Source organism: Aspergillus pseudoviridinutans, assembly GCF_018340605.1.
Source record: "Aspergillus pseudoviridinutans IFM 55266 DNA, scaffold_5, whole genome shotgun sequence".
NCBI classification, from domain to species: domain Eukaryota; kingdom Fungi; phylum Ascomycota; class Eurotiomycetes; order Eurotiales; family Aspergillaceae; genus Aspergillus; species Aspergillus pseudoviridinutans.
In genome coordinates, this window is record NW_025091285.1 from 2,618,474 (window position 1) to 2,641,287 (window position 22,814).

The window sequence follows — 22,814 nt, forward strand, 5'->3', positions numbered from 1 at the left end:
GCCATGGAAAAGATTCAAAACAGATCACATGGTGTAATCTGCGACCGCTGTATCGTGCACGGACCAACACGTGCGCATGACGTTATCGGCCCTGCGCTTCCTCCACATTGCTGCTGGACCTCGGTTTTCCGCAAGAGTAATCAGGATATGACGGCTCCGACTCGGTGTGGCTGCATAAATCGGAGAGCTCCATCTCCTGCTTCGTTGATGGGTACTGCAGGACTTGACATTGTCAATCGGGCCTGCCCTACACAGTACATACCCAGGAGGCCATAGTTGCTATCACTTGTGGTCGATATTTCTGACGAGCTATCAATTGACCCGCCACCTATTCTGTCCTTCTCATCTTCGATTAATAGCCTCTTTGTTTTCTAACCGCTAAAAATGTCAGAGTATAAAGTTACCTACGAGTCTGAACTGGTACGTCTGTTGTTATTGTTGTTCTATTGGACTCGGAATTCAGCTCTTTTGACAGCTCGAGAGGGTTGCTGACTCGGGCGGCACTGTGTAGGACTCGTATCAACTGTACTATAGATATGATAATCCTCCACCGGAGAAGGACTGGAAGAGGGCTGCACTGCGTGGTCCCGCTTTGCCTGCCGTAGGCAATGCAGTCGCTGGAGCTGTGGGAGCGGCTATATCCAACGTTGTCACGTACCCGCTCAGTCTGATTGTGACTCGACTGCAGGCGCAGGCGCAGCGGAGGACGAAGAAAAAGAACAAGTCGGATGCCGAGGACGGGGAAGAGGAGGAAGAAGAGGAGTACACCGACGTGCTTGACGCAGCACGCAAGATTTACGCCAAAGAGGGCCTAGGGAGTTTCTACACAGGCCTTGCACAGGATACGGCCAAGACAGTTGCGGACTCGTTTCTCTTTTTCCTTGCGTATGGCTTTTTCAGGCAGCGGAGGATCAGGGCTCGGTATGGCGATGGGCGGCGGTCGAAGCATGTTGTCCTTCCGATTCTGGATGAGTTGGCGATCGGTGTGCTGGCCGGCGCGTTTGCGAAGCTCTTCACCACACCGCTCGCTAATATCGTGGCGAGAAAGCAAGCGGCATCCGGCAAAAAAGCTCTCTCGACGAAGGATATAGCTGCGCGGATCAAGTCTGAGAAGGGGCTGAGGGGGTTCTGGTCTGGGTATTCGGCGTCGCTCATTCTCACGCTGAATCCGTCGATCACTTTCTTCCTGAATGAGGTCTTGAAGTATGCCCTGTTGTCGCGGAATAAGCGGGGAAGGCCGTCGCCAGCGATGACATTCCTTTTAGCTGCCATCAGCAAGTCCGCTGCATCGTCGATCACGTACCCGTTTTCCATGGCCAAGACAAGAGCGCAGGTCGATAGCTCGGGAAATAGGGAGAAACCGAGCAGTAAGAGTGTCTCCGAGGACGGGATATCCTTCGCGCCTCAGATCATTACGGATGTACTGGCCATTGCACGCAACGAGGGTGTATCCGCGCTGTATGCGGGCCTCCCCGGAGAAGTTCTCAAGGGCTTCTTCTCGCATGGCTTCACCATGCTAGCAAAGGATGCAGTCTATTCGCTCATCGTGCAGAGCTACTATCTTCTTCTTATTATCTTCAGGAGATATCCTACGCCTGAAGAGCTGATCCAACGCGCGCGCGAACAGGCCGAAGAATTCGCTGAAGCTGCCCGAGAGGGCGCGCGGGACCTGGCTGAGAAAGCTAAGGAAGGTGCTGAGGAGATACTTGGTCATCATCCGGGTCATGTCTCTGTGGATACAGCCTCGAATGCTGGGTCTTCCGGTGTGGATGCCTCAACTGGATACCGCGTTGGCTCTGATGGGCCGTGGTCTGACACCAACGCGACCGCAGAGTTGGTCAGAGATTACGTGGAGGATGAGACGACAGAATGGAAGGGTATGTACCGTTGGTTCTGGGAGAAAGCAAAGCATGGACAAGAGTGAGCTTATTGTCTTGTTTGTCAATTTTCTTACAAGTTTGCGGTGTATGAAAGTGGAGTTGGATGTTCATTCATGGATAATGAGCGTAGCAGGATCTGAATTCATGGCATAAGTAATTTCACCTTAGCATACAAATCTATTGACTTTTGAGAGCAAGACATGGTTTCAAGCATGAATCCTTCGGATGAGTTCTAAGAATAGCGTACACTAGGGAGTATCCAAGATCTCTTCCATACAGTGGGGCTTTCATTCGCCGAGATCCACGGGACGCACCATCGCATCCAGCCCGACTGTTTACTTTCCCCTCATCAATAATCTATCAGTCCGCTACCGATCCCTCCATATATTGCAGAACAGATTTGGGGTGCTCTCCTTCCTTATCTCTCATGTCAAACGAGTCTCGCGGGGGTCCTGGTTTGCTGGACCTCGAGAAAGAACTGACTTGCTCGGTATGTACACTGCATAATCATGCTGCTTCTTGCGTCATTTGATCAGATCTTATCGAGTGGGATATCCACGAAGACCACAATGTCAACCCCCTTCCTTCGATCGCCGGCCTGATAGGGGTGGATACTCATATAGCACTTGATAGATTAATATGTGCGATCTCAAAAATCGCTTACTGTGACCTCTCACTGACTGATCCTGGAACGATCACCATAGATCTGTACAGAACTGCTCTACCAACCTCTCACCCTTCTTAACTGCCTACACACCTTCTGCGGTTCCTGTTTGAAAGAATGGTTTGCTGCTCAAGCATCCCGCCGTCGGCCGTCCTCATCCTCCCCGCAATTCACCTGCCCAGCATGTCGTGCCGTAGTGCGCGAAACACGACCCAATGCCACCGTTACTACGCTGTTGGACATGGTTCTAGCAGCCAATCCTGAGCGCATCAAGTCAGCCGAGGAAAAGGAGGAGATTGCTCAGAAATACAAGCATGGCGAGTCTGTGTTTCCTGCGCTTTCGCCCCCGGGGCAAGATGGTACCGTGGCGGATGACGAAGATCGACGGTTGCTGGAGGAGGTTCGTGAATTGAGTTTGCGAGAGAGCAGGACGGCGACAGGACAATCTTCAAGAAGCAGACGAGCCGAGAGCGTTGATGCTGATGGACGGAGAGCGGATGGTCGCTCAAGACGACGGCGTGAGGAGGAGCGTGTACTGCGCCGACAGCCTGCGGCCCGTACAGAGGATAACTCGGAGAGAACGAGGCGGATTGAGCACCAGTCCAGTCTCCGATCGCTGCTTAGCTTGTCCGATACCGAAACAATGGAAGAGGAGATCCTGCGACAGATCATCGAAGACGGACTGCTGAATGGTATCGACCTGGACAATCTTGGGCCGGCGCAGGAAGAGGAGTTAACTGAGCGCATCGCCGATGCTTATCGCCGACGACACATGCAACGGTCGCGCTCACGCCAGAGACAAGAGGCGAATGAGGCTTCACAGACGTCGCCGCGACCGCGCGCGAGATCGCAATCCGTGCAGAGACCACCGACAGTGTCTGCTCCTCAGACATCCCCGAGGAATCCACCCGTGTCAAGGCCGTATCTGCTGGAGCCGCTTGTCTCGCGCTCGGATGCTTCTAACCATCAGCGGCGTCTTTCGGATCAGGGGACTCGGAGGAGGAGGACGTCGCCGGCTCCTGCCAATGCGGCGTCCACATCGGAAGTCACATTGCGACCTGCTGCGAGGTCGTCTAGTGATATAGCTTCGGATCGCCCTCGTCCTTCTCAGTCCTCCCGAGCTCGCGCGGCCGAATTGTCGGCTGCTCCGAGGCCTCGACGGGCAACAGCGTCCGAGCAGAACGCCCCGAACATATTCACCCCTGAAGCCAGGAACCGCGATCACCAGCAACACGTCTCGGGCAGACCACTGAATATCTCGCCTACGTCAGTAACTTCACCGAGCACACCGAATAATTCTTTTTCTGCGCGCTTAGAACAGACTACGGCCGGTTCATCTGTATGTAGTTCTCTAGCACCAGCCGTAAGCAGTCCTGCCAACCAACGCTCTCGACCTTCATCTTCTCGATCCCATGTCTCTCAACGTCCTTTACCGACTTTCACGGAACCTTCCATCTCTTGCGACCGGTGTGGCAAGCAGAATATCCAATATGAGCTTCACAAAAAATGTCTACAATGCAAAGATGGAAGCTTCCATCTATGCTTGCGGTGCTATCGCCTCGGCCGCGGCTGTTTGCAATGGGCGGGTTTTCGTCCGTCTGCAGAAGCGAATTTCGACCGAATGCTTGCCTCCTCGACCGGTCGGGCTATACCGTCGCGCGAGATAGCGCATGTCTTGCAATTTTCCAGATATTCACGGCCCTCTGAGAATGTCCATCGCACGACAAGCGGAGGAAAGGAGATGACTAGCGACGACCCAGCCCAGAGGTTGCAGACGGGACTCTTCTGTGACATCTGCCACGCTGTGGCGAACAAATGCTACTGGAAATGCAACGAATGCAACGAGGGGGACTGGGGCTTCTGCAATAAATGTGTTAACCAAGGACGATGCTGCACGCACGCGCTTCTACCTATCTGTCGAATTGCGCCTGGTGATCGCTCGAGCGTACCAGTACCGACCGGCAGTGACTCGACTGATGGACCTAACAATCCATCGAGCTCTTCTACTTCCGCCGATAACGGAAACGAGATATACAGGATCCTCTCTTTCTCAACCAAGTGTGACATCTGTACGTACCCCATCCCAGCATCAGCTACGAGATTTCACTGTCTCGAATGCAATGAGGGCGACTATGACGTCTGCGCAAACTGCTACCTCAAACTTGTCGCCACAGGCAAGATCAGCAAAGAAAACGGTCACAATGGCTGGCGTCGTTGTGTCAAAGGCCACCGCATGGTTGTTGTCGGCTTCGAAGACCACGACGAAGGCCAGAGAAGGGTCGTCGTGCGCGACCTCGTGGGCGGCCGTGCCCTGAAAGACGAACACGCACCCGCTGTCCCATCCCCTGAAGTCGCATCCGGCGACTGGAGTTGGAAGGAGGGGTCTGAGCGAAGAAAGAAAGCCTCCCGCGTGCGAACTTCATGGACAACGGTCAAAAATGACCGCAGCAACTCATTCCCAATCAGTGCCGCTGGTGGCTCTGGCTCGGGCTCGGGCCCCAACTCCGAAACAGCCACGCCCACCAGTTCCCATTCACCACCTTTCCTGCGTCGCTTTCCACCCGACGGTGGGATCGGCCTCATCGTCCATGCGCTCTGGTCGTGGTATCCCGAGGACGATGTTCAAGATGAACTGATGTTTCCACGCGGGGCGGAGATTACAGAGGTTGAGAATATCAACGACGATTGGTTCTGGGGCTGCTATGCTGGTCAGACGGGGCTGTTTCCCGGGTCACATGTTACTGTCGTCGGGGAGATCGTTTAGTTTGTGCGTTCTGTCATGGATATGGCATGTATAATCTGCTTATTCGAGTATCGCATGGGACATGACTTATGATTGACGTGTGATGTGTATTGTGAACATAATTGCAACGAAAACATGGAAATCGAGTTGTGTTCATGGTTTTCTCTCTAGCTAAAGTATCTCTATCTCGTAGAAACGTTGAGCAACGATCCGGTTGCTCGGTCATATCATATCTCAGCCATAGCGGGCCTGTAACCGCCAAAGACATCGAGCCATAAGACATATCATCGTGGTATCACAGCAAAGGAGTAGGCCAGCATGGCATGGCAACAAAAGCAAGAATCCACCCAGTAATAAACATTAGAACGACACGGAAAGAATTGGAGAAAAACCATAATCACTCGAGCAACGCAACCATTAATCTCTGATAATCCCCGCTAGTTTCTCCGCGGACTCTGGCGACAAGGTCTCCCTTGTATCGATGATGATACGCGCGCTTGACTTGATCCAGATGCTGTCTGTTCCAGTGTAAGCGCACGACCCGCACAACCAGCTTCTCGTCCTTGGTGCCCATCCCCCTCATGCAGTCCTCGAGCAGGTCCGCGTCCCGCATGGCCGGGTCCAGCGCGGTGCGGAGCATATGCAGCAGCGCGTCTTTCATGTGGCCGGAGAATTCCTTCTCGATGTGGCTCTCCAGCGACGAATTGTACCGAGCGCGGAAGGCCTGGCTGATGGCGCGGAGCTCGGGGTCCGACGCGCGGGCGAAGATGCCGCAGACTTCTTCGACGTTGTTGACGACGCGGCCGCTGGTTGCGGCGTGGATGGCGCGGGCTTCCTGCTCGATGATCTGGGGGTTGATCGGGTAGGAGGCTTCGTGGCGGTCTGCGCGGAGGACGAGGGAGAAGAGCGAGCGGGTTTTGAAGGAGAGGTCGTCCTCGACGTCCTTTTGGAGGGAGCGGTGGAAGGTGTGCTCGTAGGCGGACTTGATGGCGTTGAGATCGGCGTTTGAGCGGCCCAGGAGGACGTCGTTTAGGAGCCATTCCTTTGTGCCGATGCCTTGGACTGCTTCGCGGGCGGAGTGCACGTCGTGCAAGAGCGGTCCGTCGATGATGGCGAGCAGGGCCTGGCGGAAGTAGCTGCTCGTTTCGGACTTGACGTCTTTGTAGAGGTCGCGTTGCAGATGGTTGGTGTAGGTGGACCGGACGGCGGCCATTTGCAGGGGGTCGAGTTTGGACAGGACTTGGATGAGCGCCTTCTCGTCGGTTCCGAACCCTTTCATCGCTTTGCGGAGGAGGTCTGCTTCGCGCCGGAAGTCACCCGGTGCCATTTGACCAGGCACGTAGCCCAGAGAAGGCATGGCAGGGGGGCCTTGGAACTGTTGCGGGGGTGGTGCCGGATAGCCGCTCCCTCCTAACGGCGGAGCGCCATAGTGTCCGGGTTGGGGATACCCGCCCGCAGGCGGAAGGTATCCAGGACCACCTTGTGGAGGGTACGGAGGTTGCGAAGGAGCGCCATATGGAGGTTGAGGTGATGGCGAATTTGGATATCCCGGTCCGTGAGCTGGAGGATATCCGCCTGGCGACGGGGCAGGCGGAGGTGGTCGATTATAGTGGCCCTGGGGAGGGGGCGGACCGCCGTAACCCGGTTGTTGGGGGTAGGGCGGTTGTGAGAAGCCTTGAGGAGCTCCGTAAGGAGGGTAGGGAGGTTCTGCAGAGAAAGTCAGTCAATCTATCCAGCTATAATAGGCAGCAGAATTGTGGTCGGATGCGGGGGCATACGATTTGGGTGGGGGTATTGGTTGTATGACATAGTCGGATTTCTTTGATTTATGGACTCTATGTTAAGAATTCTGATGATTTGACAAAGGAAAGAAAGAAACCTGAAGTAAAGAGAATGAGGGACGATGGTTAACTTATATTGATGAAATTAGTACCTCTTTACGGGGTTACATCGTCGTCATATGTCGGCTGTGCCTGTAGAAATTGCCTGAGAACCATGGCACCAAGCCAGTAATGTGGCGCAGGCAAGGCTGAGCCGCTTAGTTAGATGAGCCGTTCCACCACCCAGCCACATAGGGCTGAATCTCTACATCTTAAGGATGTAGATTTCCTTGACCGTTCGATTAGAGGGGCAATAGATTATTTAATCACATGAACACGCAGTCAATCTCTTTGGCCGAAGATCAACTCAGCAATCCCCTGATACGTGAGACGGGGATGGAAATGTTCCTTTCGACCGTTGACTGCCGCTACTGTAAGATCGCTCTGCAACGTCGATGCAGCGTATCCTCGAGGTGGAATGTCAGGGCTGCACGGTGCTCGCCGTCATGCATCAGCTCCAGACGTCGAAGGGCATGATCTGATGGAGCTGGTGGATGCAGGCAGAATCTCTGAGTTGGATTCGCCCGCGGCGTTGCTGGCGCGAGACTCTAAATCCTCGAGATCATACCATGCCCAGGTACGCGCCTAGCGGGCCCTTTGCAGATCACAGGTTGCAAGTGGGACAAAACAACTTACTTAGAGCACGCCATAGATACATAGTATCGATGTAGAATACACGTCGAACGTGTCATTAAGAACTAGGGTGAGTCTATTGCGACCCTGAAACCGCAGCTGGGGGACTATAACTGGATATATGTACCAAATAAGTATCAAATTAATGCCCTTCGTCTCATTGCTGCTCATGTACTCCGTATTCCTTGCATTTGTCCAAGATCAAAGTAGACGATCATTTGGTCTTCCGACCCTCATCAGCCTTCTCAGCAGTCACAAAAGCTGCTCGCAGCTCTTTCGCAGCCTCCCAGAGGACCCAGAGAGGAATCCACACCCACAAGGTGTTGAAGAAGAAGAGGTAAAACCAGAGGTACACAGGATTGCTGGTATCCAGCTGGGAACTCCCAGTCAGCCATTCAGGCGCGAACGTCATAAAACCCCCGTACAGCTCAGCCGTCGCCAGCGCGGGTGCAACCAGCCACAATTTCGCCTTAGCTGCGCCCTTTGCCGACGCAGTCGACCGGCTGCTCGATGCTTTCCACAGCAGGTAGCACACATAGACGGCAGCTGGGCCGCCGAGTAACACGGTTAACAGTTCAATAGAGATGGTGGGAGCGTCTGCGACGGCCCAGCGACGGTCTGCTTTTGCGTATTCCTGCCATAGCCGAGCACTTGGGCCCGTTCCGTAGGCTGCACCATACACACGGTCCTTGTGGCCTAGGAAGTATGGCTCTTTGCTGACCCCGGCGGGGAGCGTGGCGTAGCTGTAAAAGCACTCGTACAGGAACGATCCTTCGATGAAGATGTGGGTCAGGGCATCGTAGGCGTGCCAGTAAAAGAGTATCCGGTTGCGCGTTTGAGAAGACGGTATCAGTGATCTGCCAAGCAAGTAGGCGATAGGCATGAACGATAGAGTAAAGCTGATGCAGAGTAATGTCGGGACGTCGAGAGTAAAAGGAATGGTGGAAGCCATAGCTCTCGTCTGCCACTGTAGGTCACTTGAGGTGGAGTTGATTGTAGAACGAAATAAAGTGCAGGCTGTAGATTAATGGGACGGTTTTACAAGCGAGCAGAGCCTTTTTCTGAAAGATCACATTGAGGCAGTCCTGTCTTGTAGATAGATTGAAGAGCGGGTCCAGAGAGAACAATTGAACAAACCCCTGAGTTTTGAAAACACTAGCCCCGCATGAATACAATATGCCTTAGGCAGACATGGTATCACGGAGATCATCTCCACTTTTTTCGTTGATCTTGAACTATTTTCACCATCATGGTATTCATCTGTGGGTTAATTGACGGCATCGATAATGCTTCCCTTGCTGATTGTCGATCGACTCTAGGCTTCAGTTGCGTCTCTAAATATCTTGAAGCCTTCAAGCTTTCAAGGGTAGGCTAAGTCCAGACAAAGAGCGCCTAAGCAATCCCCGCACCAGTCCCGCCATGTCTATATCAGACTACTCTTCAGAAACGTCCGTGTACTGACGATGTTTTAGACCAAGAGGTGTTCGTAGATATGTTACTCTCTACAAGCCGTTGCTTCATCGCAAGATGTAAAAACAAAAAAGTAGTCACGCCCGGGATCGAACCGGGAACCTTCTCGGAATCCTTGAAGATGCTCACTTTCGATTGTGAACGAGAAATCATAACCATTAGACCACGTGACTGGTTCTTGTTGGAGGATCATTGATATTATAATTTCTAAGCCTTAGGTATAGAGGAACCATTGTTCCATTCTGTTGAAAAATTTCTTGTTTTCATATTCGAATCAGCACGTGTGATGAGATCGAACGACTCTTGTCCCTTCCATCATCCGCTGACTGTACTACGCCTGCGGTCGCAAGCCAAAATGGACTCCAGGACCACATCCAGCAAGCTGGCCCATCAACTACTGATATAGCTCCAGGACATAGGTCAGCTTCTCAGGATGTCACCAAATCTGAAACTCCATCTGTCCTGAATATCGTCTGCATTCGGACAGTCGCCTGCCACTCAGGACGCTGTTCTGTAAGCCACAGATGATCGTCAGTCTGCAAGATCCGGGCCCCTGCTGCCTACCCGTTCCGTGACTCAATTCGGGGGCACTCTGCGCCCTGTGATCACGAATCAAGATTGTCCTGACGATACTAAACAGTCATAGAGCTTGCCCCAGGCTATAGTAGACTGGATTTATGTTCTCTTTAAATCAGTCACCAGGCGAGCTCTCTGCTCACGCCTTCTGACGCGTGCGCCGTTCACGTGGTGGCCTCATGATCATTTCCAGAGGGCGGAGCTCTTTAAATTCAGAGATGCGGGCAGGCTGAAGGCTGAAGATAGAAATCTGGCCATTTTGCTTCTGTGATATTACTGGGAGAATCTGGGTGGCGATTTTTTGTCTCTCGTTAAGGAGGTAGATACTTGGTCCATTCCTCATTTCATTTCTTCCGGAACGTCTTCTGCATAGGAAGCATAGCGTTGATCGCTGTACGGGAAATATAGTCTTTGTTTACTTGTCTCTCTAACATGCCACACCTGCGTCACCACCGAAGACGCCATTCCTGGCCCTTTGGCAGTCCAGCAGCGCAGCTGCGTGAGAGAAGAATCGCCCGGAATTCGAGCGCACTAGATCCTTCGACGCTCGCGGAGCTCGAAGAACACTACCTGGCGCCCATAGTCTCTGAAGATCTACCGGAAGACGATGCTGCGTCTGCCGGTATCGTGCGGACGAAGACGACGCGGTCCCACCGATGGTTTGCATCGAAGCACGCCGTCCCACATCATACTCCCTCTCAGAGGAGTTCTACTATGAGCGGTGGCACAGGCTCGCTACGGAGGATGATCCGTCCGCCGCTGGATAAGGCTCGATCGCTGTTCGTTTTGCCTACAACTACTTCGCCTGGAAAACAGGTGGTGGTCTCGCTCTGGGTGCCTCAAACGGCTGCGACACAGCCGGCTGACATGTTCGCTGATCGGGGAAGACCTACAACAACCACCGATGATTCTGATTACTTGGCGGTTGAGAGAAACCATCGGAGGTGTCATTCGGAGCAGCCGCGGTCGTGGAGGGCGCCGAGTGCGAGTCTGTGGACGCTTTTGGAGGAGTGACTGCTGGCATTTTGGATTCTCCTGGCGTTTGGTGTTGTTGCTTCGCCCGTCTTGATGGCTCATCTGCATTCCGGGGCTCGAGTTCTGTCAACAACTTGGATATTTGTGAAACTCAACCCTTTGCTAAGCATAGCTACTTCTCAAACATGGTTGCCGGGGAGTTGTTCTACACTGATATAAAGCCGATATCTTAGTCTTAACTTATGTGAGTTACTGCAATGTTCAGCTCATAGGCAGTATATATTCTCACTGCTATGATAGTATATGCAGGTATTTTATATGCGTAAACACTGATATTGCCTCTGTTGGCCTCCAAACCTTCAATGACGCCTTTCCGGTCCTACAAGACCCAACCACAGCAGTAACGTATTCTGACCTGAGATTATGGTCCACGCTGCAGAAGACACCTCTCATTAACTTTGGACCTTTGGATGAGACAACCCACAGCTGCAATATGTCCCGAATGTCTACAAGCAAGAGACGCCAACCAGAACAGCTGCGCCGGGATACAAAGCTTGGCCTTGAAGGTTCAACTTCTCTCTCGGCTAATGCTCGGAAGGAATTCTCATATAATCATCTGCGATGAGGCACCTCGTTAGTTGACTTTGAATCAGATCACAACATTCAGGAGACCATAGCTGTGGATTCAATGGTAAAACACTGCTCTGTATTACATTGGCTGCGCACCATTATCCACTACGACTAGATGTGCATCATGGAAGGACACATTGCAGAGATGGATATGCCGCTGAGTTGCAGGAGCAGAGTGGCATTGCAGGGAAAGACATCAAGCACGAGGTCAGATGAGCGTGGTTGATCCCTCGCAGGAAATTGACTAATACAATCCAACCCAGGTGACTCTCGCTTAGTTCCTGATAGCGTATTGGTATCTTTGTTCCCCAGAGAAAATGATCGGAACGAACGTGCCGAGGAGAAACATTTTGATTTACCCTGGCAGGCGATCAGGTGATGTCATATGAGGGGAAATTACCAAGTAGCGCGCTGTTAGGAGCCTCAGCTGTGGAGACGTTGGTTTCCTTGTTCGCACGTCCGTGCTTGGCGGTTGCTCAGCACTTGGAAGTAGACACAGAATAGTGGCAGCAGTAATCGTGTGTTATAGTTTCAGGACTTGAGATAGGTCCCATGGTCAATCGAGTCAGACGCTGAAACGTGTCAGACAGCTGGGCTACTCCCTTCAGTCGAGAAATGTTGCTACCTAGAAGTCACCCAGTCGTCCTGGGCTAATTCCTACACTAATGCATGGCATCATGATAGGCTCCTCCTCTATTTGACCAGTTACAATGCGAGATTCATCCCCTCTGGGGGACCAGGTGATGTGATTGGACCACTTGAGCTGCCCGATATCCTTCTCGAAGCACGCTAGAACCACCCTAAGCCCCTACCACTCTGGGCGGGTCTCAGCTTCGGAATTCTCAGAGGATTTCTTTGACATGGTGGAAAGTGAAAGAGAATGACGACGGAGAGATGGTTCATTCCAGAAGAGGATTCGAGCAAAAGCTCGATCATTGAAAGTCGAAGTGATACGTGTCGTATCCAATGTTTTGGCACTTTCTATCTTTTTCATTCTTTTAAGGTTGAGAACAGGTGCCAGGTGACAATGTTGTTGTTGATGATTCAGGCCATCAGGCAGAAGCGGTGAATTTGGCCCTTCACAGGGATCAATCTGCATGTGTCGAAGCTGTGATTGGCTCTTCGTCAACCTTGTAGGGCAGAGGGAGTGGGGCCAGCCGAAAGTCTCACCGACTCAGAATCGTTGGCAGCTCTTGATTCGTCAATGGGAGAAGGGACCCCCGTGCCCCAGGAAATGTCAGTCCCGTCCTCATGCCTCGGTGATTGGATGATGGAGGGTGGAGAAGATAACGATGTTGAGTGTAAGAGGAAGTGGATGCTGGAGCTGAAGGACATAAATATGACCATCGGTCCGCGACTCTGGTCAGACTTTATTCTTGGTCTTCTTCACCAAGTTCCAAGTCCCAACTCCGCGTAAAGACCTTACACGATTTTTCAAATCTTACTCGAATATGAAAGATCAGCACCGTGCTGGTCCCGCTGAAATCGAGCAAAGCAATATCCATCGTCCACTTTCTCACACGACCACTGTCTCCTCATCTAATTCCTCTCAAAGCGACAACGCCACTGGAACTCTCCGCCAATCCTCCCACAGACTCTCCTTCCCGTCCAGCGCAAGAATATTCCGCTCGTGCTCAAAGTCGCCTGCCGCAATTGGGTCAGAGCTACCAGTAAATCGTACTCGTCGCTCCACATCCGACAGCTACGGAGACATCATTCCTAGAAGCGTCCCTACCTCTTGTGACAATATCCCTCGACGTTCAACAAGCCCTACCGCAATGTCTTCCATCGGGTCTACGAGTCCGACTTCTTTGGGTCCCAACAAGCGCGACTCGGGATCATACAGCTCTCAGTCCAGAAAGACCGGCGACGATTATCGTCGCTACAGCGGGACTGTGAACCACTACGGCCGTCACTCTAACGACTGGCTGTTCGGTGGGTTCAGTCTGCGGAACACCGTCCGTGACGGTGTTGATCGCTTGCGTCATGGAAAAGAGAGCTGAACGTCGCGATTTCTCGTATCGTCTTTCGTCTCTTCTTTGGTCCTCGACCTGAAAGTCCTGCATGATGGACACCAAAACTATGTTGTTGTCAAACAGTATCCTTGTGAACAAGTGACACTCCACCGGCAGGCATCTTGAACATACCAGCAGTGAACGGTATCCTCTTTCGATCGGTCATCGCTTTCTGGGCATAGACAGACAGAGCATCGAGGTCAACCGCCCGCAAGAAGCTGCATCAAGCCTCAGATTTTACTCCGTCCAAAGCAGCATCAAACACTGGACACGCCAATGAGAAACAGCATACAATGGCTGTATTCTCCTCGGCGTTCCGTCACTCAGTCGACGCGCACCTACGACTAGCTTGATTGTCTTTATGATTGTGCATAGTACTTTCAATTCCATTCAAGCAGCAATCTGGATTTGATCGCATCATAGCTAAATTGAATGTTAAAGCCCAGTGCGTGGATTGCATACCTTGCTCAGTAAGCCCGACCATCATGCTATCACTCCTGTAAAAGCCAAAGAAAAACAAGCTCATCAAACAACATCAACCTTCCCACCAGCTCCAACTCTCAGAATATAAAGTTCGGAATAATCTTTCTTGAAACAGTAGTCAGGGTCCCCCCATTGCACTTAGGGCTTTGACCTAGCCTCCAAGTCTGGCGCCTTTCGTCCTGGACTAAAGTACCTTAGTTTTCTGACCGCAGATTGAGAAGTACGTCAACACCCTGTTTAACAAACGTACCAAAATTCCAAAAACAGAAGGAGGGGACAGTTAAAGGCAAATTGCGTCAAGTAGTCTACTCTACGTTCCATGGATTGAGAATAAGCAGGTTCAGCTCTCAGCTCCCTCCTGATCGACCACTAGGCGTGCCCGATCGTCTAGCATCGCAGGTGACGCTCTTCCGGCCGATATTCGACATTTGTCAGGACTCTGTCCGCATATTTTATCATTTTCGAATTCGAATCAATGACTCATGATTGCCCGGGTTCTTGTGCCGTCGTCTATCTACTGCAATCACACGTGAGATGGGTCCCGTCAATAGTCGGTGCCCCAAGCCGAGTCCACACTCCAGTGACTCCACAGCTGCAGTTAGGGATTTGAAGGCGAAGCAATCACCGAGGATTACCGATTTTACTACGGAAGTACCGAGGGGAGTTTGACGAATCAGCAAGTACTTAGTGGCTACTACAGTGTGCTATGGCCATCTATGGAATAATAACTATCATTAAACAGTGGACAAATATTGGCTCGGGTATCTGGCAGGACGTCTCCAGGGCGATAGCAAAGGGGGGAAAGAAGAGGGGAATCGATCCAAAAGGGAAAATTGATTGCAAAATCAAACCGCTGAACGCCGGAGCCGAATAACCACGGAATTCTAATTCTCCAGCTGTACTCCTTGACCCGTAAACAATAATATGCCCCCATCAGGTTTGCGACTTGGAAGCGTCCGGTCGTGTAATCATGATAACCCTTGAATTCATGAAGAGTGAAGTGGAACAAGTCCCACTATTGAGTGTGACTCGAGAGATGCTCATGCCGCTCTCTGCCACGCGGCAATGTCAGCCGGTGTTATATCGATATTTTCCGCCGTCATAGCCTGGAGCTTAGATATCTGCAAAGGCGCTGGAACCGGTCAGCCCGTGGTCACGATGTGCAAGGGCCGGTGAGAGAGGCAAATCCAAGGACAATACGTACTTGGGCGCTGCACGGCTTCTGCTCCTGCATGGACATCAATGACCCCCGAGTCGACATACTCCTTTGTGGTGACTCCGCTCTGTGAGGCAGCACCGAGGATCACTCGAATCCGGTAGCGTCCCGGCTGCGCAATGCTCAGAGGGCTGAACTTGGCAAATCCGCTCGTTGTATTTCCGTTTCGACTGCGTACACTGGACGTTAGCGTCCCCGCCAGTCCGGTGGCAGCCGCCGCTCCTGTCTCGCTCCTGAGCGATGCGTGCGCAACCATTTGCTGGACTGCTGGGTTGACTTGATTACCCACGGGCCTGACTGCCACAACCACTGGCAGGGTAAATGGCGTCCCAGGACGAACAGCAGCCGGGGGCTCAATCTCAAATGTGATACCGAACTCCCTACTGGAGCTTCCCCGGGAACTTCCTCCTTTGCTCTGGACCATTTTCGCAAGCCTCCCTTGTTAAAAAGCGGCGTGTGTCCAGAGCAATTCGATTGAGTCAGCTCGGGTACAACTTCAACAAAACAAGTGACCTATATCTTTAGCTTGAAATGGGAGATCGACGATAGAAGGAGTCCAACATAGCACAAGCAAGAGGATTGACCAGACAATTGGTAGAGACAATCGATCTTGAATTAGCAAGCAAAAGGTAGGGCAATAATGGGCTCCCGAAGGTGGTTCATATATGTTGAGTGCTGCCTCATATAGATTGAATCCTCCCGCAGATCAAATCCTTCCGCAAAGGGCATGATAAACATCTTTCCAAATTGGAGGACAGTGCTGAATGCCGTCTTAGCAGGTTTGCCACCGCAGACAAGGACCAAAAAAAAAGCTAATCTCAATAGCTCCCTTGAAATGCAAGATTAGCGAGAAAGTGGATCTGCGTGGAATTACAGTTATGTGCTGAGGCTGGATAAGGGCCAGCAAGCCCGCAAGCTTGTCACGGTGTTTATTGGATTTTGGGTTCGGATGAATTGCGAATCCATAATAGTGAAGCGAAAAATTCATTCTTCCTGCAATATCGGCATTTGGGAAAGTGGAAACCCCGTCTGGGCCTTTTCTCACCTGTTCCTCTAATTGTCTTCTCATTCGTTATTATTATTTTCTCGAAGAGGTCGCGTCGTACCTTCTCCATAATTGTTTTTCTTGGGCTTGCGCTGGCACCATCTCCTCGAGCCAACGCCACTCTAACGCCCCATTGAATAAACATGGATAAAGTTTCCACAGCGCTAAAGCAGCTGAGAATTCCCGGGAATCGATCAGAAGAGATGGACGGTAGGTCAACATGCCAGATTGGCTTCGGGGGGCATGCCGAATCGAATTGCGAAGCACAAGTTGATCCCCAAATCCTTGCGTATCATGCAAGCTTGATCTATAACGCATCCCGATCCCGACAATCTCGGGCGAACGGTAGCCAGTCGTCTTTACATCCCTATTCGCAAGCAGTAGACCATTGTATTAGTGGAGCGTTGGGGAAGAGGTGGCTCGTGCTTTCACACTTTGGACTTGAAGATGGATGGTCCATGGAGTTCCCTTGCTTTCTTGTGTGGCCCAGAGAGATACTCAATCCTGGAAAGGGATGATGCAAAGCTGCATTCATCACTCATTCTCAGAAGGATCATGCTTGTTCACTGTATAGTGTACCAGTCAACATGCAGTGGCAATCGAAGTGCTGCTACGAAACCAAGACATTGGACATTTCGTCAAACAGTGTACAGCGCGGAGACTGAAATTTTCAGTAGTTAGACTCCCTCGCTATCCAATCGAGTGCAGAACCTGGAGCAACCACAACCGGGCGAGAATGAATCACGTCCTAGTTCCCACAGCGGTACGCAAAGCTTTCCGTTCTTGTATCGGAGAATGGTCAGGTCAGTGGATTAATGTAGTTTTTTACCGGAATCAGAAGATTGCGCCAATTGAATTCAAGCTGTAGCCTGGACCGAGAAGCAATTTCCGTAATCAAGAGATGTCTCACAGTGATGCGAGTGAAGGGACAATTTGGGACAATGCTGAGCCAGCGACTTCGCCACACCTCTTTCTGGGTTAGGCCTGGCCACAAGCCACAGGTACCCACCTCAGCCTCACCCAGATTTCTTTACAGGTTTTGTGCTCTGCTTTTGCTCCACATGTGTCTTCCTTGCCATCACCTTGCTGATTCGCGCTATTGGATGCAGCTGTATCTTTGGATGCAGCTGTATCTTCCAAGCTCCCACATACTAAGCCGCCGCGTGTCCATTGGCCATCATTCCATACTTGTTTGTTGTGAAAGTGAATTGTCATGAACTGCACTCCTTTCTACACTGTTCCATCCAGGATCCCCTGAGCTTCCACGAGGTCACCAGTTGTTCCGACCAATCGTTGACTGCTGATCATCATATTAACAATGTGGTCTAGAGTGGCTATTATTTGCTCAATGAACTGTTATTGTAGTGGTCCCCGGCAGCCCGCAACGAACTAGTGGAGTAGAATCCAGGGTTCGGGCCTCTCCTGCTGCTCAGTATACAGGGCCACAATATTAGGGTATTGCTTGTGGACAGTTGAGCAGTCAAATCCGTATGACAGGAAACAGGACAAGAGAAGGGTCCTTGATCGACAGCCGACACAGTATGAAAGATTTTGTTGGATCTGCATTGTACCATTGACAATTTGGGGAGCATCCTTGTATTTGCTTTTCCGCTCATGCACGATGCAATGTTAAGATGCCGTGGAGCACCCCCTTGACGACTTGAGACAGATCTACCATCCATTCCGCTTATGACCAATAGTTCTTTGCGGATCGCCGATCAACACGATAACGCACAAGCCACCTGTGGCTGAAGTGGCTCACGAACGGCCAAGTTGTGGCGGTGAACCTGAGGAATCCAGGATCCCTACAGGGCTTTTCCCAGGAGGAAACATTGGTTAGGTCTCGCCTGGAGCTCTGGGCCCGGTGCTACTGCTTTGTCCAGATTTGTGGTCTAATAGCGTGGTTGCTACGCCAGCATAATGCCTCGTTGATGTCGTGTGATTACGCTTTGACAATCATACTGGGCATCAAACAGGATGTTCTCGCAAACGTCATCTGTCTCACGAATACAGTTTCCTAAACTTTGCCTTACGTGCTTTTGCGTCTCCTTCCTCGTCTGAATTGCTGAGTCCGCAAAATTTGCCGCACTGGGACTATCCGCCCATGCGTTCTTGGATCTGGAGACTCCCTTCAGCGTGTTCTCAGCTTCATTATTTGATTTTAGCGTATGGAGGATCTTTCTGGGATGATGCCTGATATCTGGTACGCACTGTCGCAATGCCCGAATGAATTTGGAGAATGTCACTTGAATTTCTCCTACCAAAATGGCAACTCGATCCTCGGAGCCTGAGACCGCATGATACCCCGTTCTTTTGAATGAGGTTACACATCGACAAGTGATCTTCTTGTTTAGCAAATGTATCAGTTTAACACGATTGGCAAGTCTCGAACATCACAAGATTGTCCGGTGGACTGCAAGGCATACCACAGCCCCAACTCGGACGTGCATCTCTTTGCGTAGTCAAGTGAGTCACAATGTTGCTTCGCCGGACCTGATCTGGCCTGGCCCTAGAAGAACAGTCTCAAACTGCGTCTTTGCAGTCTGTCACAGATGAGGTCTTTATCAGCCAAAAGTACCGCTACTGAGGTATGATATTGCACGGTTGGCAGCACTACTCCCGGCTGCCGTGATGCATTGCCCCGGCGAATGGCATCGTCCAGTAGGGCAAGAGATCGTCACCCGAGCGGTTGAGCTGTGCGATACAAGTCAGAGTTGCATTTGTGTCATGACTCGTAGGGCCAACTTCGAATCAACAAAGTACCTTATTCATCTCATCATCTAACAGGGATTCTCTCTGCGCAAGAGAACAAGGTACAGAAGAAACAATGAGAGACTCCAACACTGGGCAGGGCTGCTTATGCACAGAGACTCGAATAGGGGCAAAGTTTCCGGACCACTAAAAGGGGGAACGAACTCGTTTTCAGACGACGGCGCTTAACTATCGAGGCTGTGTTTTGTTCCAAGAAACTGTTTCAACCTTATTTTTGTATTAACTCATTTTAGGTTCTGTCTCGATGATCGTGCGCGGTTTAGCCCCCAACATGTGGGATAGGGAAGGGCGTCCCGGACGAAGCTCGGGACTATGAAATAGCTCATGTCGGAAACTAGAAGCTGGTAATGGACATCATCGACTCATTTGTCGCGAAAGCTTGGGAATCATTCCTACTTTCTACGGACAGCTGACTGACCGAAAGTTTTCCTTTTCTTCTTGCAGAAAGAGAGGGGGCCACATTAGTCGAACTCCTGGTATTATTGACAATCTTGGAATAGTGTCCATCATGAGATATCGATAGTTCAGTCCCCCCGGAGCTCTCTCCGTTAATCAGACGCAGGGGGATCAGCAGCCAACACAATAATTGTGTCAATGTTACACAAAGGCAAAGGCCCTATCCTTGGCACCAGCCCTATGTCATCGCCAGTGAGGGTATTGACATAGCCTACTGGAACACAAACCGCACAAAGCAGAAGGGCACTATTTGAGCTCCCGCATATGTAAATGCTCACCTGACAGCCTTCAGTCCCACCATCAAGGAAGGCTTCTGCCAAATGATATATGATGTCTGGTCATCCCAGTCGCGGCAGCCTTCATGGAGTGTCATGTCAAAATTCCAGAGCAGCTTTGCGACAATGAGGCGCATTTCGGCATAAGCGAGACTGTATCGAGCGAGAAAAATCCCTGTCAGTAATGACTCGAGGTGGAAGAGGTTGCAGCCACATACTTCTTCCCTAGGCAATTTCGAGGACCAAAAGAGAAGGGTTGCGAGGCTTCTCGGTTATCCGATTCAAACTTAGGATCCCTGTTTTCCAACCAACGCTCAGGAATAAAAGATTCAGGCTCGACGAAATTGGATTCAGCCCGAGACGCCGAGAACGGTACTACCGACACAGAGACCTACCGAACCTGTTAGCAGAAGGGACGTGACAAATGATCTTCAAGACTTGGCGTACACCTCCTGGGACATATTGTCCATCAATGGAAGCGCCGCCCATCGGGACCTTTCTTGGAAGATATCCTGGCACAGGAGGATATATTCGTAAGCTTTCTTCGAGAACAGCGTGCAAGTACGGGAGTCTTGCCACTGTAAGGAAGGTGATATCGTCTTGCTTGTCAAAAGCCCCCCTGATTTCATGGACGAGCTTATTGTACACTTCCGGGTGTTTCAGGAGATAGAAAGTGCACCCGGACAGCAAGGTAGCGGTTGTCTCACTCCCAGCAAGAATTAAAACACCTGCATTCGCTTCTATCTCCTGCCGCGTCATGCCTCGTTCGTCATTGTATCTGAGAATGTAGGACATGAAGTCCGGCCTGCTAGTTTGCAGATCCAGACGACGACCAACTTTGTCCTTACTCATGCGCCAGTGCTCATTCCGCATTCTCGCAGCTTTCTTGGGGAGGGCTTTCTTGACCAGCGATTCTAACAATGGATAAAGATGAACGAGTCTCAGGAAGACGCTCATTTTCACACTCTGGAAAACCATCTCCACCCAGGGGTGGTAGCCATTGTCCCGGAGGCAATCAAACGGCTCTCCGAAGGCCAGATCTCCAATAATATCGAAGGTGGTGTAATTGTACCACTTCATCATATCCACCGTGCTCCGCGAAGCAGCGCATTCAGCTTTTAGTTTCTCGACGAGAAGATCCACATAATGCTGTACGAGCGACTCTTGTTCTCTCAACGCTTTCTCGGAGAACGCATGAGACAATAGCCGCCGCTGTCTGGCGTGATCGGCATCACTCGCTGTAAGTATATGCCCGCCATTCGGGCTGTGGATATAGTACTTGGGATCCTTGATGAACGAACTGGCACCATGTTTCCGGTGACCATAGATGTCTTTCCAAGCGTTGCCGCTTCGGTACACCAAGTTGGAGGGCGAAATGCGCACGACATCGCCATACTGGTCATGCAATTCTTTTAATTTGGCATGTATTCTCCCGGAGATGGTCCACCAAATGTAGCAGAGGTTCGTGCATGCCGCGAGCTTGGGACCAGGATATTTTCGAAGCGGGTGAAGATAGATATTGTAGATGGCCTGTCCAAACAGAACTGCTACCAGCTATTATACTCAGTGGTCAGCTCAGCAGTATCTGCAGGACAGTTCCAGTCAGGCAGTCACTGGTGATACGTGCACTTACTAGGGATAGCACGGTAGATATTGGAGTCATTTTTTTCTACTTATGTCTGTTAGGAGGTTGCATCGTCTGGACTCTGTTCCAGGACGGACACTGCCTTAAATATCTGCCCACAAACGGATTCACCGAGGTAGCATCACTGGAGGGCTTAGCAGATCGTGCTTATTCGCTCATTGGCTTCTAACCCTTGTGTGTGACATTTGCTACATTGCTAGAGCTAGAGCTAGAGCTAGACTAGACGCTTGCCGGCTTGATAGACCGATGTATGTCAAAGTGGGGTGGCATAAGTCCAGTTTCACAACGATATCCTCCCCACTTATGCACGGGCTCATGACTCCTGAGGTTAATCGATTCCAAGCACGCCCATAGCGGTCGCTTACAGTCAGTGGAGCCGGTATGGCGCATATTTTTATGCTTAGGTCGAAGACGTTGTGTTATCGCCGGACAAATCCGACGGAGATCAACCGATTGACAGACACTCTTGACACTAAAAGTTTAGCATGGATAAGCACTGCATTCTCTGCTCCATCAAAATCGGATAATTGTCACATATGAATCACGTTGACCCAAACTAGCTATCTATGAGTTCAACCCCGCTTTACCTATATATACATTGAGCGGTGATCTCAAGGGATATCAGAGGTAACAATTTCACGCGCAAGTATAACCCTGACCTCGGCTAGAAGGCTCTAAGCGATGACTTACTCCCTATCCAATGCAATCGCCTCGAAACTAGACGCGTGGCGGTCGACGGGGTGCGCCTGGCCGACTTGTCTCTGAGGACATAGTGCCAACCATCCATTACAATGCCAAACACCCCAAGTTTGTCGGGCGACTACTACTATTGGAGATGCTTGAGAAGCATGATATAATTACCTATGACTGATCCACATCCACTATTTTCCGAAGGGGGCCAGCCCACTGTGATCATGCCTGCGTCCCAGCTACAGGAGAAGTTTGTGTCTCGACCTCCTGATTGAATGGCTTGAGAAGATGAGGGTCAGGAGCACATCGTTCTGTTTTTCAAGTGCATGGACCAGTGGGTTAAGTGTGGCAAGCAGCCAGTTAATATTAGGCAGTGGTTTAACTTACTTACTTTCAATATCATCACTACGTTTACCTTCAGGAGACCATCTATCTCTGCAAACAAGCATTGTCACACTCAGTAATGCTGCTGATCAATTTCATTTACATCCACCCACTACTTTTAACTATAGACATTTTGGGCATATTCTTTCCCCCGTGATCCTGTTTAGGCCTGTCTACTATTTGCACAAGGGAGAGGAGCATCTGCAGTGCAACTATACCAATGTTTAGGAGAGGTTGCACAGACTTGATGATGACAGTATTACTAAGAATAATTTCCGGACCTACATCAGCGGTCATAATACTGAGTGTCCTATGTCTATATCCAAGTCTGTCAAGGAGCTGGAGATCAACACCACCCTTGTCATTCCTGTTGGCAGCGACA

General features: G+C 51.0%; 8 protein-coding genes and 1 non-coding gene across 9 annotated transcripts; 4 read left to right on the top strand and 5 right to left on the bottom strand.

The window, feature by feature from the left end:
• Positions 1-384: 384 nt before the first annotated feature.
• Asppvi_007964 (putative mitochondrial carrier protein) lies at positions 385-1,924 on the top strand (the record flags this gene model as incomplete). Its single annotated transcript, XM_043303847.1, has 2 exons — positions 385-420; positions 512-1,924. 2 exons carry the CDS (start codon positions 385-387, stop codon positions 1,922-1,924), a joined length of 1,449 nt encoding a protein of 482 aa, XP_043159782.1.
• A 383-nt stretch (positions 1,925-2,307) lies between these two features.
• Positions 2,308-5,308, top strand: Asppvi_007965 (SH3 domain protein; the record flags this gene model as incomplete). Its single annotated transcript, XM_043303848.1, has 2 exons — positions 2,308-2,370; positions 2,585-5,308. 2 exons carry the CDS (start codon positions 2,308-2,310, stop codon positions 5,306-5,308), a joined length of 2,787 nt encoding a protein of 928 aa, XP_043159783.1.
• Positions 5,309-5,684: 376 nt separating this feature from the next.
• On the bottom strand, positions 5,685-7,096 carry Asppvi_007966 (annexin; the record flags this gene model as incomplete). The annotated part of the gene is made up of 2 exons (XM_043303849.1): positions 5,685-6,994; positions 7,066-7,096. The coding sequence occupies 2 exons, from the start codon at positions 7,094-7,096 to the stop codon at positions 5,685-5,687; spliced, it is 1,341 nt and encodes a 446-aa protein (XP_043159784.1).
• Positions 7,097-8,014: 918 nt separating this feature from the next.
• Asppvi_007967 (EXPERA domain-containing protein) lies at positions 8,015-8,752 on the bottom strand (the record flags this gene model as incomplete). Its single annotated transcript, XM_043303850.1, has 1 exon — positions 8,015-8,752. One exon carries the CDS (start codon positions 8,750-8,752, stop codon positions 8,015-8,017), a length of 738 nt encoding a protein of 245 aa, XP_043159785.1.
• Positions 8,753-9,344: 592 nt separating this feature from the next.
• Asppvi_007968 lies at positions 9,345-9,443 on the bottom strand. The gene has a single exon. It is a non-coding gene; the product is annotated as a tRNA-Val (tRNA).
• An 835-nt stretch (positions 9,444-10,278) lies between these two features.
• Positions 10,279-10,860, top strand: Asppvi_007969 (uncharacterized protein; the record flags this gene model as incomplete). The annotated part of the gene is made up of 1 exon (XM_043303851.1): positions 10,279-10,860. The coding sequence occupies one exon, from the start codon at positions 10,279-10,281 to the stop codon at positions 10,858-10,860; it is 582 nt and encodes a 193-aa protein (XP_043159786.1).
• Positions 10,861-12,902: 2,042 nt separating this feature from the next.
• Positions 12,903-13,454, top strand: Asppvi_007970 (uncharacterized protein; the record flags this gene model as incomplete). The annotated part of the gene is made up of 1 exon (XM_043303852.1): positions 12,903-13,454. The coding sequence occupies one exon, from the start codon at positions 12,903-12,905 to the stop codon at positions 13,452-13,454; it is 552 nt and encodes a 183-aa protein (XP_043159787.1).
• A 1,535-nt stretch (positions 13,455-14,989) lies between these two features.
• Positions 14,990-15,589, bottom strand: Asppvi_007971 (uncharacterized protein; the record flags this gene model as incomplete). Its single annotated transcript, XM_043303853.1, has 2 exons — positions 14,990-15,081; positions 15,154-15,589. The coding sequence occupies 2 exons, from the start codon at positions 15,587-15,589 to the stop codon at positions 14,990-14,992; spliced, it is 528 nt and encodes a 175-aa protein (XP_043159788.1).
• A 4,123-nt stretch (positions 15,590-19,712) lies between these two features.
• Positions 19,713-21,376, bottom strand: Asppvi_007972 (cytochrome P450; the record flags this gene model as incomplete). The annotated part of the gene is made up of 4 exons (XM_043303854.1): positions 19,713-19,866; positions 19,932-20,104; positions 20,161-21,267; positions 21,347-21,376. The coding sequence occupies 4 exons, from the start codon at positions 21,374-21,376 to the stop codon at positions 19,713-19,715; spliced, it is 1,464 nt and encodes a 487-aa protein (XP_043159789.1).
• Positions 21,377-22,814: the final 1,438 nt, after the last annotated feature.